The 18,917-nt window shown below is 32.4% G+C and overlaps 3 protein-coding genes and 1 long non-coding RNA gene across 5 annotated transcripts; 2 read left to right on the top strand and 2 right to left on the bottom strand.

Annotated features, from left to right (window-relative positions):
* The first annotated feature begins 5,748 nt into the window (after positions 1–5,748).
* Positions 5,749–8,237, top strand: LOC102602888 (uncharacterized). The gene is made up of 3 exons (XR_368305.2): positions 5,749–5,850; positions 5,941–6,033; positions 7,937–8,237. It is a non-coding gene; the product is annotated as an uncharacterized lncRNA (long non-coding RNA).
* Positions 8,003–11,007, bottom strand: LOC102601436 (CASP-like protein 2A1). Its single transcript, XM_006359949.2, has 3 exons — positions 10,716–11,007; positions 9,358–9,475; positions 8,003–8,640 (listed from the first exon to the last, which is right to left on the bottom strand). The coding sequence occupies exons 1-3, from the start codon at positions 10,892–10,894 to the stop codon at positions 8,368–8,370; spliced, it is 570 nt and encodes a 189-aa protein (XP_006360011.1). The 5' UTR covers positions 10,895–11,007; the 3' UTR covers positions 8,003–8,367.
* Positions 11,008–12,405: 1,398 nt separating this feature from the next.
* Positions 12,406–14,527, top strand: LOC102601991 (uncharacterized). Its single transcript, XM_006359951.2, has 4 exons — positions 12,406–12,808; positions 13,790–13,826; positions 14,022–14,143; positions 14,217–14,527. Exons 1-4 carry the CDS (start codon positions 12,551–12,553, stop codon positions 14,277–14,279), a joined length of 480 nt encoding a protein of 159 aa, XP_006360013.1. The 5' UTR covers positions 12,406–12,550; the 3' UTR covers positions 14,280–14,527.
* Positions 14,379–18,025, bottom strand: LOC102602323 (ultraviolet-B receptor UVR8). 2 transcript variants are annotated; one of them, XM_006359953.2, is made up of 5 exons: positions 17,612–18,025; positions 15,792–16,008; positions 15,277–15,589; positions 14,746–15,195; positions 14,379–14,468 (listed from the first exon to the last, which is right to left on the bottom strand). In XM_006359953.2, exons 1-5 carry the CDS (start codon positions 17,926–17,928, stop codon positions 14,458–14,460), a joined length of 1,308 nt encoding a protein of 435 aa, XP_006360015.1. In that variant the 5' UTR covers positions 17,929–18,025; the 3' UTR covers positions 14,379–14,457. The 2 variants fall into 2 exon arrangements, with proteins under 2 accessions (XP_006360015.1, XP_006360014.1); XM_006359952.2 differs by lacking the exon at positions 14,379–14,468 and having other exon boundaries at positions 14,514–15,195.
* Positions 18,026–18,917: the final 892 nt, after the last annotated feature.

Raw genomic sequence — 18,917 nt, 5'->3', positions numbered from 1 at the left:
CATTTGTGTTTGTATAAAGTGAGAGAGGTGAGTGAGAGTGGCGAGCGAGATCTGGGAGAAGGGAGAGAGGGGAACGAAAAGATAATGTATATATACAATTTTCTCTCGCTTTATACAAATACAAACACACTTTATACATTTGTGTTTGTATAAAAGCGAGAGAGGCGAGAGAGACTGCCAGCGAGAACGAGAGTGGCGAGCGAGATTCACCAGGAGAGTGGCGAAATAGCAACAGTTTGCTATGTGGTACAATTAAATCAAATTATGTTATAACATTTAATTTGAATTAATAGTTTGCTATTATATACAATTTTCCCAAAAATATATGGGAAAATTACGTGGTTAAACAAACATATACTAGTTAATTAGTCATCATAGCTATAGGTTTAGTTAATTATCACTCCTGATCAACATTCAGTGATAATTATCGGGTTTCGATTTTGTATAATTCGCACGTTTGTATAATTCGAAATTTGTATAACTTTTGTATAATGTTATTTATATAACAGTTTAAAGTTCAGGTGTTTGTATTTGTATAAATTAGTTATTTCGAGTTTATATAAAAATAGCTCAATTATACAAACATACCCGTGAATTACACAAACTCACCAGCTAATTATACAAATGAGACATATTAAATTGTAGCTACAGCCCGTAAATATGCAAACTATCGCTATAGAGCATAATTAAGTTTATTATTGTGTCTATTTACAAAAATTCCCCAAAAAATATACTATTCCGACATATCTTTCTCCTCCCCGGAGCTTCAAGTCATCAATGTATCCTAACAGTTATTTATCTTTGTGATCCTCGATTTGTCCGCGATTTGCGCTTAGTAATTCTCTAGCTATAATTCAAGTTCTTTTGAGTTTTTTTTGGTGATTGATTAATTGTTGATAGCACAAAGAGGATGACAGTCAATCTTGAATCAACCAATGTCAATATAAAATACACAATGCATATGTACGTCTTGTGAGGATTCTCAATAATTAGTGACAGAGGTTGTGATTACTGCAAATCCGCTTTCACGAAAGAAAAACTCATGAACATGCTATACTAATATTTTACTATTTAATACGAAAAGTCAAAATTAAGTTATCTCAAGATGATTATCACTTGAATAATCAAATCCATCTTTTATGTATAACAATTTTAGCTAATACCTTCAACCAAATACAAATACGAAATAAATTTACTTTTCTCACGGTGTCACTTCTTGTGCCACTTGCTATGACATGTGTTGTCATCATCAAATCTCATTGGCATTGTCACTAATGCAAAAAGGGAGGTTTGCCTCTTAAAGAGGTCAAGTCCACTTACCTTTTTCAAATGGAACACATAATACAATTAATGAAACATGAGCATATACTTAATAAAGACGGAAACAGAATTTCAACTTTTATGAATTTTGAATTTTAGAGTAACGATTTCAAGTAACAATAGTTGAATTTTAAATATGATATTTATACATCTTTGATAAATTTTTAATGCAAATACATTATTTAAGTAAAATTTATTGAATTCGATCGAATTTATATCTGAACTTCTAACTTCACCACTACGTATTGGTCAATGAAGTGGCAGAAGAATTGTCATTCATTTCTTGTAGTTAAAGCTCTTATATATGTAGAAACTAGCATTCGATCGAAAGCCAGCATATTCCAATGCCTCTTAAAATTTCATGATCATTCCCTTAGTAGAGTCGTTATAACGATATCGTTTGTTTAGATATTTATTTGATTGTTATAAGCAATTTTTTTATATAGAAAATATATAAGATAGTATAACATAAAAAACTAATTATAAAAGAACTTTGATTTTATAATGAAAAATTATTATAGATAATGACTAGTTGTCTGTTTGATCAAACTTCTAAAATTAGGTTATTTGAAAAAACAATTTTCAAAAAAATATTTTTGTAGAGAAACAGTTTGTGTTTGACCAATCAATTTAAAACACATTTTTGAATAGCAATTAATGTTTTATCAAACATAAATTATTTTTCTAACAAAAGTAAAAAAACACTTTTCAAAATAAAATATGCCAAAATGAAAGGTCATTGTTGAGGAGATCTATACAAGTAGAAAGATGTGGAGTCGTGACACTACTGGTACTCACGAACAATACGTTTGTCCGTGCATCTCAATTTATGTGATAATATTTAATAGAATATTAAGTAGATATTCAGACAAGTTATTGATATTTGTGTGACGAGAATGTAAATATACATAAGGAATGTCAATAGGCTCTTCCGCAAAAAAATAATTGTGTATATATATATATTGTATACAAGTCTAAATTATTCTTAATGTAAATATGATAAATGTTAAATCCCCTTGAGTATTTTCATGACTTTACTTCTTTAAAATTTTGAATTTCTCAGCGAAAATCATGGCTCCCTCATTGATCAATAGTATCACACAACATAAATAAAATAAACTTGTGATTTTACAAAAAAATTATTTAAATAGGAAAAAACTTGAATAAATCATAGTTTCATTTTTCATGTAATTTTTTCTCTTATAGGAAACAGAAAATGGCTCTCAGCTGCTTCAAAAGGCCATCAAAAATAAAATAAAATAAAAAAAGAGACAGCAAATGATATTTTTTTTTTTCAACCAGCAAATGATATTAATATCGAAAGCTTTAATTTGGTCCTATATGCACACGCACATTGAGTGTGACGTTTATGACGGAAGACAGATTAAAAAGAAGCTTTAAGATTTAGGCTGACAAGTTTTTGACAATGAAGTGCACGTATATGATGTTTTAGACGAATTTTACATTGAAAAGTTAAAAAAGAATGAAATGCTATGTAAGATAGATCGCACAAGTTCACATGATCATGATAATACATATGCTTTTGAGTTCGACGATGGCATAACCATCTTTAGATCAAAGCGAACAACTTATCATGACTTGAATTGTGAGAAATATATGATATGAACATCGGACTCTCACGATATATATATATGATAATAAGACAAATCTCAGCACGGATACACTCATACACACACTTTTAGGTCAAGATGATGCCATAACACAATAAATAAATGCATGAAATCTTTGAACCAAAACGAATAATACATATCATGAACTTGTTGAACTTTGGGTATGTATTTGTAATATATTTTTCGTAATAGAAAATATTACCAATGAAAATTTAAATTTCAAATATAGAATTTGATTTTTGGTCCCCTCCTGTTTAGTCAATTTTGGCCAAACAAGACATTTTCATTCAATTAATGCAAAAAAAGTAGAGGACGGCTGTGTAGTTTGGTGTGTAATGTTAAAACACAATAACGTATTGTGCACGATGGAAATAATTTTTTTGAATACTCCCTTCGTTTGAATTTGATTTTGACTTGACACGTAATTTTTTATCAAAAAGAAGAACTGACAAACTTTTAGGCTAACAAGAATATGTAAACTGGCCGAGTACTGCACATGACATTAAGTGTATCACACATTTGAAATGAAAGAATTAGGAAAGTGAAGAGTTTCATAAGACAAGTATCTATGCACACATTTTTGTCTGATGATGGTGTAGTCCGAGAGAAAACTTTGCCACTGTCGGTTAAGCCAAAACAATAATACGTGTCGTGAGATTGAACTATATGATAGTAGTGGGGGTTAAGGATCGATAAGCCTAAGATTGTATCAGATTTAATGACAATCTTAAATAGATCGATTGAGTGCAATCAGTGAGTGGTATCCAAGAGCACCGTCTCACCATAATGATGCAATGTCCTAGAGCAGGTCCCACCACAGTATCACAATATCCAATGCGCTTGCAAATTTCGAGTCATGTTCTTATATTGATTTTTCTCTTTCACAGTGCAAAACTCTATCAGTTTGACGTAGGTTATAAACCTCGTTAAATACTTATATTATCTTTTTGTTTTTCTTTTTGTGTTTCATTTGTGTGATTGCGTACTAGTTAATTAACCACACATATCCCCTAATAAATAGTTCTCACTTTTTTTCTTCTATAAATACAATAAGTTGATAAGGCCTGTCACAACATTTTCCAATTTCTTATTATATATACTACTACCAATTTCTTCCCCTCTCCAACATTACAATTATGGCCAATATTCTTAAATTGATGAGATTCTCAACAGAAATTGCTCCACAAAAAATTATCTCTTTGCCTAAACCATGTCCAATTTCTAAAAAATTGGACACCATCAATGAGGAAGAAGCTTATGTATCAGTTATTTCATCTTCTCTCGATAGAAAACTTGAAAGAGATCGATACCTCGGAGCCGAAGTTAGATCCATCTTAGCTTATTACTAAGCCTATGGCCTTACAAAAACTGCCTATACTATTCTCTCCAAGAAAATAAAAGCACTACCATAGTCTTAAAATCCGTGCTGTTCAGACTCTTTAAAAATACTATCAGTTGTTCATCCGACACTAATAGAGCAATATTTTTTTGAAGATTCGAGCAACATAGGTTAAAACTATAACAAGTGCATACCATGTTTATTCACAAGGAGAAAAGGATTTTTTTTTTTTAATTCCTTTTTCTTCTTTTTTTCTTTCTTTCTAGTTTTTGTCTTAATTGTCATTCACATGCCTGTATTTTGATGGTAGTGATGAGTTTAGTCTTAGAGAATTAGTTACTTTGACATTATTCTTCACCACCATATTTTCAAACAAGGGTGAATGAGATTTTAATTTCTTCTTTATGGAAATTATTTGTTATGTATTATGTTGAATAAACACTTTCCTATATATAGGCAGTGGAATTAAAGGAAAGATTTTTCTATTTCTACCATTGAGGATTTAACTTATATATCTGTATAATTTAATTTGTTATAGCAATTACATGTCTTATTTCTAGTGTTCAAACGTGAATTAAAGTGTTATTCTATTTGAATCTAAATTATTCGATTTGGTTCGATTTTTCTCTTTTTGGTTAGATTATTCGATTATTTAATTGTTTATATAAGATAATGCGTTATCTATCTAATATAAACGAATACTTATTTTTGAATGAGGATTAAAGGGCAACTATTATAAAAGAATGAGAAATAATTAATAATGTCAAATCTCTTAAATATTACGATTCTTCTTATGACTATTTTTCTATTTTTATGAGTAATAAAATATGGCCAAACGTCACCTTAAAAAAATGGAAAACTACCTAATTACATTTATATTTTTACCACCTAGATACATATATTTTTGCTACCAGATATATTAATACATATGCATAGGGAGAGAAACGAGCGCGATAGGAGGGAGGCGAGCAGGAGAGTCACAATGTATTACATATACATGCGAATCAGACTAGATATATATATCTAGGATACCGGGTACCAAATATCTTCCAAAATACAAATACATAGGGTGAAACACGCTCGAAAAAGGAGATAGGCGAGTGAGAGAGTCCAATGTATACCACGTATATGTAAATCTACTTGAATAATGTGTATCTGAAATAAAATTACACATAATTTTGATCTTATGTATCTGGAGACCGAAATCTTACATGAATGATATTTTCAAATATACATGAAAAAGCACGTGATTACACTCTGAACTAATGAGATTTGCGTTGTTTGTCCTAAAAAATTAAGATCAAACCAAAAAGTGGCTAGTGTACGCTATTTTTACCAATAAAGTGAAATAGTGTTTGGGCCAAGCCCAACCCCTTTAAGGAAGGATTTAGATGATGATAACTCGGCCCAGGCCCAACAAGTTTTACCAATCACATACAAAACCCTCTATATAAACCCTATAAACCCTCATAAATTTCCCTTTCAAGTTTTTCGTCTCTGCTTACAGTTGATCATCAATGGATTCTCAACCTGTTGAACCAGTCAGCTACATCTGCGGAGGTACTTTTTTTCATATTTTTTTTGTTTTTTTTTGTTTAATTTTGGTTTAGCGTGTCATGGAGCTAATCGTTTTTTTGTTTTTTTTTAAAGATTGTGGACAGGAGAATACCCTAAAGCCTGGTGATGTGATACAGTGCCGTGAATGTGGTTATCGTATCCTTTACAAGAAGAGGACTCGCAGAAGTATTAATTTTTCCTTTTATGCTTTTGTTACCCTTTTAATCTGAGTTTTATGTGTTAATGTTTGCTTGATTGCGGTATTTGGGATAAATTAAAACAAATTACTTGAGTTAGGGATTTGAGTATGTTTGTTTCGACATTATGTTATAAGAAAAATCAGTTGATTTGAGGTTCAAGCAAGTTGACCTAGATAGCTATATTTCGATTGTGGGAAATAAAGTGGGTTGAACTGAAGATCATGAGGTTTTAGGTTCAAAGACTACATGTTTTGTTTCCATCTGTTATGGCCTAGGTGAACAATGCTATCCCGTGCTTAAATTGGTGGGTGGTAGAGTGGAATTAGTCAAGGTGTGTTTTGGATATTGTTGTTAAGAAAACACTTTTGACATTGTAGGAAACTACCCCTTTTGATATTATAGTGGTTCAGTTTCGACAAGGATTGTTTCTTAAGAATGGATTAGTAGGTTAAGGCTTATGGTTTTGTTTGTCTAACTTGGTTAGGTTATTCAATTGAGAGTAAAAGAAGTGTTGGAGTAAATTGGTTGATCTTAGAAAGATGGAATGTTGTTGTTTCTACTGTTCAAAAGATGGAAGTGTTGTTGTTTCTATTGTTCTCTTCTCATTTATTTTTAGTATGGCTTCTTCATTACTGTATTCACTATTTCCTTTTCATGCTTGATTTTGATATGCTTTATTTGAGCTGAAAGATTTGTAATTTGGGTGAACTGAAATTCAGAAGGTGCTATAATTTTGATATAGTGAAATTTCATGTGGCATCCTCTTTTCAATTAGCCTTCCGGGATGGTAGGGGATGGAATTGATGTGCTTTCTATTGAGTTGTAAATATTGCATCCAATGTAGTATCTTTGTTAAAGAGAAGTCTTAGAAAAAGGCTCAAGCATAACATAGAATAGTCTTAGAATTGCAATGATGAGATGCGAACATGTAAGAAAATCGAACAGTCATAGGATTCTATTGGTGATCAGTATGATGGTCTTTAATCTTTTACTATTGTGTTTATTAGGTAATGTTTGCTACAACCCATGAACTTTTCAACAATTAAATAGTAGTCGTATTTAAAGTTATTTGCCTCATTTAGTGAACTTATTATGTTATTGTCTTTTAGTGTTGCAGTTATCTTGATTACTAGTTGTGGCTGTCTGTCGATTGAAAGGGAAGTTAAGAGATAAGAAAATATTTTTTGATAAAACTGTATTCACGTTTATTTGCATATAGTATTCAACCATACTGTCGCATATCATGCTTGAATTAGCTTTTCTTTTGGGCATCTTTAGGTGAATCTGGTTTAGAACATATGCTTCGGTTTAATCTGTGTATGTGCGTTTAGCCTGCCATTTTAATGGTCCATATGCTGCAACAACAGTCTCATTAGATTCTGTTTTAAGTTAGAGGATATGGCATATTATTGCCTCTGTTAGCAATAGAAATCAACTTAGTGTAATATGTTTATGTCCTTTAAACTGTTAAAACTATTCCCGAAGGAAGAAAGTGAGCCCATATTTGCTGCTGATTCACTAGGTCCACCAATGGACTGTATCTTTTTGATTGATAGCTACCGAGTTTGCAATCCTAAGATAGTTGTTATGCATATAGTTGTATTTCTTTGTTGTAAATCTAGAGATTCGAAAGCTAAATAAACCATTCCCCAGTGCAAGGTTTCTAATACAAGAATCTTCTTAGTAGGAGTTTTACCACAACTCAGGAATGTAGACACTATCTCGAAATATCTGTTTTACCACAACTCAGAATTTAGACACTATCTCGAAATATCTCACTTTGTTGCTGTTTGAAATCTGGGCCAACCTACAATGTCTCACTTTCTGCGTTCTTTTCATTTTAGTTCTTTATTTCTACAAGTACACTAAGCTATATTGTTTTGGTGCAGTCGTGCAGTATGAAGCTCGTTGATTCGTGAAGTCATTTGGAAAAAAACAGCAAGTACTCTGCTCTCATGGAAGTAGATATTAAAAACGTAATAGCTACTGTTAAAAATCATGCGTTTCAGCGTGGCCATTGTGTGTTTTTACCTTTATGCGTGTGATGTCTTCATGGCTTCATGTTGTTAAGTCTATATGGCAACTTCGACTTGAACTCAGCGTGGTTGAATAGTGTAGAAATTCCTTAAAAACTATGTCTTGTGATCTATTACTGTGGAAAATCTATTTCAAGTTCGAGTCTTGAGATACTATGTTTTTTCCTTTCTTTCTTGAACTTTGAGCTATTAATCAAACAACATCATATAAAATGAAACGGAGGAAGTAATATTTATTACACAACATCAAATCTTGAAAACATGTGACTACATACCATTTGATCTCAATAATTAGCTATCTCTATACCTCCTTTGTTGTTGTTTTGTCCAATTGGTGCATCATATTTGCTAAAAAGTCTGTAAGATGAAAGCAAAGAAATACCAACATAACAAAGACTAACAATGAATGTAATGGAGACAGATGCAGTTGCCTTTTTGCAAAAAACACCAAAAGAACCACAAGTTTCACTCCATGTAACATCAGTATCCCCTTTATATGCCAAATATATCACTTCTGTTGATGCAGCTCCAGCAGCCAATATAATATATGTCAATATCTACATAGTAAAACTTTTAGCAATTGAGAAAAATAAACCAAACACTCGATTTTGGACTTGTTAGCACTCTAACTTTGAGAGTGTATATCTAGAATTGACCTAAACTGACAACTAAACACTACAATAATCGTTGACACCAGATGTTGAAGTGACATAAATTTTAGAGGTGTCTAGATGATGATTTTGTAAGTTGGAGTGTTTAACTGACATAGTAAAGACGAGTTGAGGTATCTAGATGTGCATACATGCCAATTACAATAATTGAATTAATGGGCATGGGGAACCTGTTGAGAGTTTGTTTCAATAGAGAAATGTAAGATCTTTTCCCCCACTAATCATAAAAGGGTTCTTTGACTAAATTATCTTCTATTTCTACAAGTAATTTTTAAGTAGCACTTAGAAAATGATTTAGCTTTATATGTATTATATACTTATTTATTTAATTTTTTGGTAAAATGTAATTAACTTATTATAGTATAGTTACTAATTTCACTTATTATGAACTATCACCAAACTTTGAGTTTTGTACTTGGAGGCTAACTATCATTTCTCCAACGTCATAACAATCTTAAGTGCTTTATGTTTTCGTAGTACCTTATCCCTTCTTACTTTCTTTATTATATCTGATAACTTTAAAGGGATCTTTATGTAAATAGTGGATTAATTTTCTGACACAATTATCGATGATGCGGAATATATAAATGGGAAATTAATAACCTGATCGAGGAGGAAGATTGTCCAAGCCCTAGGCAATGTTGTAGGACGAGGAAGAGCTGCAACTATAGCTGATAAAAGGGAATAAGCTGCACAAATTCCATTTGCATGTACCAAGTACCTGCACCACATTCAATATTTCACCAATAATACTAAGTTACATGTAGGGTGTACAAGTCAAACCGAATCAACGAATTAAATCAAATCAAAAAAAAAAAACCGATTTGTGGTTTGGTTTGATTGGTTTGACGGTTGAAAAAAAAACTCGACCACTCTTGGTTTGGTTTGGTATTAAAAGAAAAAAAGTCAAATCGAACCCAAACCAAACCGACATAATATATATATATATAATTTTATTTTATTTATAGATAAAAAATATTATTTATAATCTACTTTGTTAATATATTTTTAGTTAGTTTATAGTTTTCAATGTTTATATATTTTATTTCAAATTTGGGCTTGTAAAATTTGTAAATATTTTATTTTGTATTAAGATCTGAAGTTACAATTATATTGTTATAGTTTTTCAAATTCGAAGTTGTAAAAAACCCGAAAGAACCGACTAAAACCGAAACCAAAAAAATCGACTTTGCGTGATTTGATTTGGTTTTTAGATTTAATAAACCGACATAATTGGTTTAGATTTTTTTAAATAAAAACCAAACCAAACCGACCTATATACACCCCTAGTTACATGTATCGATTTCAAAAATTTCGTTACATTTAAAGGCGTTAAAATGTGATAACGAATATATAAAATATTGTTTCGTATATATACATATATATGATATTCATTGGTTGGAAGTAATATATAGAGTCTAAGGAGATCCCTAGGGCTAAGTCAATTGCGCGATGGACTAAAGTATCTAATCAAAGATCTTTGAGTATAGTTTATAACTTTTCAAATCATTCAATATGTGGACGTTATCAACAAAAGTAATGATCTCTAGTACCCCACCGCTATCAAATTTGCGATTAATGTTTATCGTAGAGATTTATCTATATATCTTGTGTTGCATGATTCTTTTGTGTGTTCATAGAGTTTCGAAATAATGTTACTCTTATTAACGAATAATAGATTTTCCATTAGTTTTGGGACGTTTGGGATGAAGGCAATAAAACAAACTCGATTTGTATAATAGTTTTTTTCATGACACAAAAATAATCTTGTTTCGTAACAATAGTGATCGAAGCCATAATTATAGCTAGCTTATTTCTGATTGTTTCTTCCACGTTGTTAATACTGAAAAAACCTAACTAGATGATATCTGGATGATATCAAGAATATGCAAAAGACAAAATGACATAACCTTTTTTATCGTTAATGCATAAAACTTAAACAAATCGAAAAATATAGTTACCTAAAAATTCCAAGGTCAGAGTAAGAAAGTGAACCATAGTCATTGGTTTGAGAATCCTTAAGCATGATGACAAGTGCTACTACACATAATGCCATAGGAAACAACCTCAACATTATTTCACCAATATTGCTTCCATTATTTTCACTCTCCACAACATTTTTTTGTGCCAAATCTCCCATAATTGATAAAAAAAAATAATCTTTTTCTTGACACACTTGGACTAAGATATTGTGGAAAATAGAGAAAATAAATTGAAGTGAGAGGGGGAGATTGGAGTGATGGATTCTCCACTACTTATTAATGAAATTTTTTTAGATGAGAAGTTGGGTAGTTTTGAAAATTTAATGCAATTTAAAGCTTTTCCACACATTTCTATGCAAACATATTAATGTACCTTGATAACTATGCATTATGGATACCATATATAGAAGAAAAAAAAATACTTCATTTCATATGCCTTGAGCCAGTTTGCCTTTAGATCTCTTAATAATTTATTTGATACATTATGGAGAATATATATATATATATATATATATATATATATAAGGACGGTGTCTAAATCAATTTGTACACACTTCAACTAATTTCTTGAGATATTTGTTACTTTGATATAGATATCAGATAATTTTGTCACTGAAATTTAGATGGATGGAAGGAAATTACATAGTTTTATAATGTTATTGTTTGGATCGACTTGCACATTCATTGATTAATTTTATGAGCTATTTATTATCTTTCACCAACATATCAGATTGTTTTGTCCACCAAAATTTGGCTGAATGGAAAGAAATTACACAATTTTATAATGTTGATGTTTGGTTTAACTAGCATATTTTTTTATTTATTAATTTTACGAAATATCTGCTACATTTCACCAACATATATAAATACCAAATAATTTTGTCCACCAAAATATGGATGAATGAAAAGAAATTACATAATTTTATTATAGTTGATGTTTGGATCAACTTGCACATTATTTTTTAATTATTTTATGAAATATCTGTTATCTTTCACCAATATGTATAACTACCAGATAGTTTTATCCGCCACAATTTGGCTGAATGGAAATAAATTACATAATTTTATGTCTTAGTTGAAATTTAAACCTAATTTTTAATAATTTTATTAATCATTAGACATTCCTCAAGGTATTTCAGAGAACCACTATAATTTGCTTATGTTGCTCATTAGGTATAAATTCTAATTATTTTGCCTATGAAGCATAGATTGGGATATTCAAAACTAATTATGTCCAATGGGAGCAATAATAAACTTGCCCAACAAATTTTCAAGTAAAGATCATTCGTTAAATATAAAAGGGCAAAAAATATCTTTGGACTATCTTAAAATGTCTAAATATACTTTTTATTCGTCAATGTTATTAAAAATATTTCTTTCACTTACCTTTTTAGCTCACTTTTGTCCTTGTAACTAATAAACCTTATTATTTATTTATTTATTTTTAATATTTTAGATCTTCTAACATATAAAAATTCAAGATCATCATTTACAGGTTCAACCTCGCAAATCATCTAGTCTAAAGTTGAACCTGAGTTATAAAACACTACCATAAACATATTTAATGTAATCTCACTAGTAAAATATGAAGAAGATAAGATATACATAGACTTTACCCGTATAATATTAGTAGGATAGAGAAATTATTTTACCAGACTCTTTTAAAAACTTATATCTAAACAAAGACAAGGGAATTATTTTTTTTTTAAAATGGAAAAAGGCCTTTTGTTGAGTCAATAGCTTCTAGCCACAAATTCCCTCTTCAAGAAACAAGAAAGGATAACAACAACTCCAAAAAAAAAAAAAGAGAAAAAATGGCACTACAACTTCAACATTTATCATCATCATCAACAACTAAATTCACCACTTTTGCTTCTCAATTGCTACCAAATTTCCAAAATGTTGTGTGTGCCTCCAAATTAAAAAATGGAGGCATAACAAGTCTAAGATTATCATCCTCAAGAATTAGAAAAAAAAGGACTACATATTTGTGTAGAATATCAGCTTCACTTTCACCTCTTGATTTGACTGAAGACAACATTATCCAAGTCTTAGAAGATGCAAAGGCTGAGGTATATCATTTCTTGTTTTTCTTTTTTCAATATATTTGTTTTAATAATTGGGAAATATTTTATCCTTATAATACACGGTTCAAAAGTCGGTGGATAATAAGTTCATTCTCTGACAAGTTATGGGTTCATTCACCAATAATGATTTGTGGTGGAGTGATAAGCGTTTATTTATCATTACTACATCTGTCCCTAATTATTTGTCCACTTTTGAATTCGCAGACCAATTAGAAAATATTGACATAATGAGTTTACCATTTTACCCCTATTAATTATGAAGTCGATGAATTAAAAATTTAAGATTTTCAAGAAGTTCCACCTTTTGAAAGTAATTAATTGAGGGTATAATAAGTAAAAAATAAATTGTCCTTTCTTGATTTGTCAAAATGGACAAGTAAAAAGGGACAAATAAAAAAAAGAAAATTTGATAAGTAATTAGAGATTGAGGGAGTAATAAGATGTCTTGGGTTCAAGCGAATCCTACTTGGTACAAAGTAGTCTTTCTTATGGAAGACTTTATCCTAATGTAAGACTTTCTGTTCTCCGATTTAGTTAAACCCCAATATAAGATAATGGACACTGGAAAGAAAACAAAAAAGAAATTTAAAGGTCATGTGAATTCACCAGCTTTTGACTCAGATTTTGCATGTGTTGAAAAATCTAATATAGGACTACAAATGATATATTTGCAACCTAGTATATCAAGTAGGCTGTGGTAGATTTCCGAATTCACAAACTTCAAATCTGAATTCATCTTTGGCTTTCTGCCCATCTCCATTTAAATACCACGTTCCTGTCTACGGGCAGGATTCAAACTCAGATGTAACATCCCTTTAGCTATTTGGTTCATCTAAACTCATAACTATTGATACGGAGTATAAATATATATATGAAAAAACTTACTAAAATCTCAATAAATATCCAGTTCTTGTGTCTGGATTTATCAATCAACTCATTATTTGTTTTATTGTTTGAATTCTGCAGTTGGCACAACTTTTTGATACTACAGTTGGGATAACAGGTGATTTCTCATCAAATGAATAATGAAAATTAAATCTTGTTTTTTTCTTTCTTTTTTGTATTAACAATAACATACTTAGTGTAATCACACACGTGAAGTCTTGGAAAGATAGCAATATGAACGTGACCTTTTTCCTGAGAGGTTATTTCCGATAGACGCTCGACTGAACAAAAGAGGAAATAAAATGTTTTACAGGAAAAGCAGAACTTGCAGAAGTGGATGGACCTTATGTGAAACTTAGACTAAGTGGCAAGTTTTGGCATACACGTTCTACTGTTGTAGCAAGACTTGGTAATTACTTGAAGCAAAGAATCCCTGTAAGTATATACTATAAATATTAGTGTTTATTTCTTTCAATCAACTCTGTAACTATTTCTTTTTTCTTTTTAGGAAATTTTGGAGGTGGATATAGAAGATGAGAAACAGTTAGATGATAGCCCTGCAAACTTTTGAGATTCAGAGTCAGAGGGAGTCGAAGAGATACCTTTCAGTTCGTTCAAAGACGAGCATTACAAATGGCTCGATGCTTCTGAAGTCAGTTCATATTGAATTGTCTAAAAGCTCATCAACCTGTCGCGAGGGATCCTCAGAGGAGGCACTCGTTTTCGTAGGATCATAGCATCTGTCTTCATTAGCAGGATCCTATTTGTCATTCAAAGACAAAAGAATACTAATAGTTGAGAACAATTTCCCAAGCATTACTTCTTTATTTCTTGATGGTGTTTTTAAAATTCTAAGGGCTCGGTTTGGTTGGGGAACAAGTTATCCTAGGATTGTTATTCTACCCTTAATGTAGGATAAAAGTAACATCAGTTCTCCCTATACCTTGTACCAAACGAGCCCTAAAGATTATCTAAAACAAGAAGAAATAAGAAATCAAAGATTTATTCACCAACTAGAACAAGACTATGATCCAGACCTGCAACAGCTTGAATAACCTCAGAACCTTCCAAATATTCAACGAACACTGGTTCCGCTTCATCAGCAGAGCTGCCTAATCCAAGCCTCCCGTTCCTTCCGCAGCCCCAAGCCCATAACTCTTTCTTTGCTGTGAGAGCAAGGGAATGTGCCCGTCCTCCCGATACAGAAACAGGTGATTCGCCAATCAGCCCTTCAACAACCTGAGGAATGTTGTCTGGACCTTCCCTCCCAAGTTGAGAACTTTTGTTCCATCCCCATGATACAACACTTGTTGCATTTCCTGTTGGTTCTGATGAAGGATCATTACAAACTGCCAAAGAATGCCCAAGACCCGAAGCTATAGAGAGAGGAAGGAAGTTTATATCAACGGGTTGCATTCCCAAGTCTTTTATCGCTCTTCCTAACTGGCCATACACATTGCTTCCGCCACTAAAGAGTGTCCCATTACCTAAAATAAGTAAATATAAACCACCATCAACATACATTCATATACATTTCAAGTATTTACACATTAGTGAATGTGACTTACGGCAAAGGACAAGAGAGTGATCAAGTCCGCAAGCTACATCTGCAACTTTTAACTCGTGTAGCTCCTCAATTGAACCGGGCTCCCATATTATAGGCATATCCTTTTCCTTCTCGATAGCTTCCATGACTGACTTCGCAGCAGCTTCAATTGCAGAAGATTCTCCCCTTGATCTAAGTTTAGTACTATTTGATTCCAGTGGAGATATCTCCAACTCTCTTCCTATCTTACCGATTCTACCATCTGCATAGTATCCCCAGCCAAACAAATTCCCATTCTTAGCTAGTGCAAGAGCATGTCCCCAACCTAATGAGACCTGCCAACATCAAATGATTTGACAACACGCCTACACTTCCAAAAAAATAAAAAAATCTAAACAGTTCAACATTATTCACCATCTACTTAACTTGGTTATTATTGTTGCACATTATATCATTATGTGTTCTCAGTAAAATTTCTTCCACCTATTTCTTTGACAAGTAAAACTTATTCTACCTCAAGCATGATTGGATGACCACCTTAACAATCTCTTCTCCAGAAAGTGTTTCAATTTTCGAAGGTAATGCAGCGTTGGTGATTCCTTGGCCAAGACCAAGCTGCCCACGCTTAGAACTTCCCCAAACCCACAGAGATCCATCATCTCCTATGGCGGCAGAAATGACACCTGATGCAAATGCGGCTTGAACTCTTACTTTATTTAGTCCTTCTACTCTTTTTGGTTCATTCCACGTTTCTCTGAACAAGCTCAACAAAAAGGATTTCCATGTCAGTAATACAAACACCCTACAACCCCAAACCAACCCTAAGTAAAAGAAGAAAAGCAAGACAGGGTGAAAACAGGACAGAGAAGGAAATACATGAGATCCGTTGGAAAACAATAGTCACTTCATCTGGATATCCAGCATATGGAGAGGAAGAGGTTAGTTTCCTATCATTAGCACAGAGATAGCTAACACCTATGTGGCTCGGACTCTTCAAAAATGTCTATGGGTGCATGTCGGATACTACAAAAGTAGTGCATTTTGAAGAATCCGACACGGGTGCGGCAACAATTTTGGAGAGTCCGGGCAACATAGGCTAACACAGTTGAGAAACCTAATTCTAGTACCTTTCTAGAGTCATACACACAAACAAATAGGATAAACTAGGATGTCACAAAAACTTTGGATACTAAGAGAAATAGCTCTTTTCTCACAGCAGTAAAGAAATCTGTTACAGTTGGCACTCGGCATTATCATGGCAACATTCTTTACAGCTACTGTGAAACTATGGAACTAAGCTGAGGTTGTGTGGTTGACCAAACAACTTGTCTACTACTGTTACAATGTTCTGTTGGCAGAACTTAATGGTTTTCATACATCAGATTGCGAGGATCGTGCTTTGGCCAGATTAAGCTTTTATTGGAATGTTAATCATTTATATAAGAAACAACAAATCGCCAGAGTTCTCCAGTCTACTCAAGACGCAAAAGCAAGTTAATTGCCTCAAGGTATAGTCTTCTTCCAGAGCTTTCTTTCATATGTTACATTTGCACGCACACTTGACTCGCTTATGTTGAAATCAGTTTAATGATTACATTTCCTTATCAATGATGGTGGAAACATGAATGTGGACTAAAAAATTATATACACAAGCAATGGCATAACTGCATTACAGATATATGAATCTTCAGCTCAAACAACCTCTTTACAGTTCCTCGCAATGCCATAAACACGAAATTGCCAGATTTAATCTGAAAGCTACTTTCTTTGAAGAGGATTACACCAACATAATAGTTGCTTAACTATAATGAATCCTTCTCAATCCAAACTTGTTACTTGTGAGAACACACATCGAATAAAACTGAATAGAACAGAGGATTCCACATACAGCTGACCTCTTACTAACTCGAAATTGAAGCACATTCCATTTAACGAATACAACGAAATACACAATTTTCTTCACCTTACACTACTAACAGACATAGAAAGCAAGCATATGACACATAAAACACTGTCAAATTTACACAATATCAAGCCACAATTCAATACAGTTACTGATCAGTAAGCTACAAGTTTTTGCCTGTTCAATCAGTGACATACATATACAAACATATAAGGTTAAAAACACACCTAAAGTATTCCAATCAATTTTTCGAGTTTCATACTGAAATTATTATGTATGTGAATTTCTTATATGAACTATTAACAACTGCTTATCAAATGGTGATATCTCATGCCGGAAAAACAATCGTGTTTTGATAAATAGTCAGTGATAGTTTGATTAGGAAACTTGCATACCTAATAGTTCAGATATAAAACTCGAAAAATCAGATAATGTGTGTTTTTGATTAACTCACCTAGGAGAAAGAGGATCACGGCCAAGCTGGCCTTCATTGTTACGTCCCCAAGCCCAAACATGTCCCTCAGAAGTAACGGCGAGGGAGTGGAAGTGACCGGCGGCGACGGTAACGATGTCCGGCGGGAGACCCGGTATAGGAGTAGGCTCGTAAGCGTCGGAGCCCATACCAATGATGGACGACGGAAGGCCCAATGCTCCGTGGCTTCCGTCACCGAAGCTCATCACCGTTGTTTTGCTATGACTGCCGCTGCTCATCCATCGGCGGGAAAGGCGATCCGCCGGAGTTCTCCCGTGCTTCAGTAACCGGAGCATCATTTCTGGTTCGACCCGATTGGAAAGTGGTGGTTGGATCCTTCAAGTATCTACGCGTTACGGATCATAAATCGGGTCGGATCATAAATAGGATCTTTTCGGTGTCCATATTTAAATTTTAACTCAATTAATGGAAACGTTTAGTAAAATAGCCTCATTTGTTCCCCACTCGGTGTTTGATATATATACATTGAAAATTTCGCACCTAATGGATGGTAAATTAAAAATTTTAAATAAGATTCGGGCAATCATCAAGAATTTTTATTTGATATTAATCGGAGTTAACTTTAACAACAAGCTATAATGATTTGTTAGAATTTATCTGATTAAATTTTAATTGATCATCAACACTTATGACTTATGAGTGAAATATCATTAAGATCACTAAATTTTATGTGTTAATTTCTTAACACTCGGGAAGTTAAATTTTAACTAGCATTTCGTTTAACATCTGAATTATTGTGTAGGTTAAAAGATATTATGTGAATATAGTAATTTTTGTCCAAATTATATATATAAATTTATATTAAAATTTTTTATTAAATATATAGTTCATGATTCAGTTATCATTATACCGTTAGAAGCATAGTTAAAATCTAAAGCTTGTCGTTAATTCTAGTCATTTTACATTGTTGGGTTCTACATTATTAATGAATTTTCTAATGCAAATACAGAATTTAAATCAAAATTGTTGAATTATGCTAAACATGTAACATACGTATATCTCCGCCTTGTGTGTTGTATTAACTTGAAGTTATCATAAGAACCACAAATACACTAGTAAATCTATGAGAAGGCAGGTGGCAACACCAAACAAGAGTATCTAAGATTTTCATTTGTGACTATAGGAATATAATATCTCTTATCTGATTTAATGAATCCACATGTTCACTTCTCATTTGTCCACAAGATCACAACTTTATCTTCAATATTCACAACTTGTTATATCCACCACAATTTCATTCTTTTCACTTAGCCCCACAAAATACTTT

This window comes from Solanum tuberosum, unplaced genomic scaffold, assembly GCF_000226075.1.
Source record: "Solanum tuberosum cultivar DM 1-3 516 R44 unplaced genomic scaffold, SolTub_3.0 scf00312, whole genome shotgun sequence".
Taxonomy (NCBI): domain Eukaryota; kingdom Viridiplantae; phylum Streptophyta; class Magnoliopsida; order Solanales; family Solanaceae; genus Solanum; species Solanum tuberosum.
The sequence above is the reverse complement of the archived record's forward strand: the minus strand, read 5'-3'. Positions and strand labels throughout refer to the sequence as shown.

Excerpts from the sequence above, each read along its gene's own strand:
- LOC102601991 (XM_006359951.2), top strand. The coding sequence starts at position 12,551 with ATGGCACTACAACTTCAACATTTATCATCATCATCAACAACTAAATTC. Across the intron at positions 12,809-13,789 it reads TAGAAGATGCAAAGGCTGAG|TTGGCACAACTTTTTGATAC; the intron begins GTATATCATTTC and ends TGAATTCTGCAG. Across the intron at positions 13,827-14,021 it reads TACTACAGTTGGGATAACAG|GAAAAGCAGAACTTGCAGAA; the intron begins GTGATTTCTCAT and ends AATGTTTTACAG.
- LOC102601436 (XM_006359949.2), bottom strand. The coding sequence starts at position 10,894 with ATGGGAGATTTGGCACAAAAAAATGTTGTGGAGAGTGAAAATAATGGA. Across the intron at positions 9,476-10,715 it reads TCTGACCTTGGAATTTTTAG|GTACTTGGTACATGCAAATG; the intron begins GTAACTATATTT and ends AATGTGGTGCAG. Across the intron at positions 8,641-9,357 it reads CAATCTTCCTCCTCGATCAG|ATATTGACATATATTATATT; the intron begins GTTATTAATTTC and ends TTTACTATGTAG.
- LOC102602323 (XM_006359952.2), bottom strand. The coding sequence starts at position 17,928 with ATGATGCTCCGGTTACTGAAGCACGGGAGAACTCCGGCGGATCGCCTT. Across the intron at positions 15,590-15,791 it reads CTGGAGAAGAGATTGTTAAG|GTCTCATTAGGTTGGGGACA; the intron begins GTGGTCATCCAA and ends TGATGTTGGCAG. Across the intron at positions 15,196-15,276 it reads TCACTCTCTTGTCCTTTGCC|GTAATGGGACACTCTTTAGT; the intron begins GTAAGTCACATT and ends TACTTATTTTAG.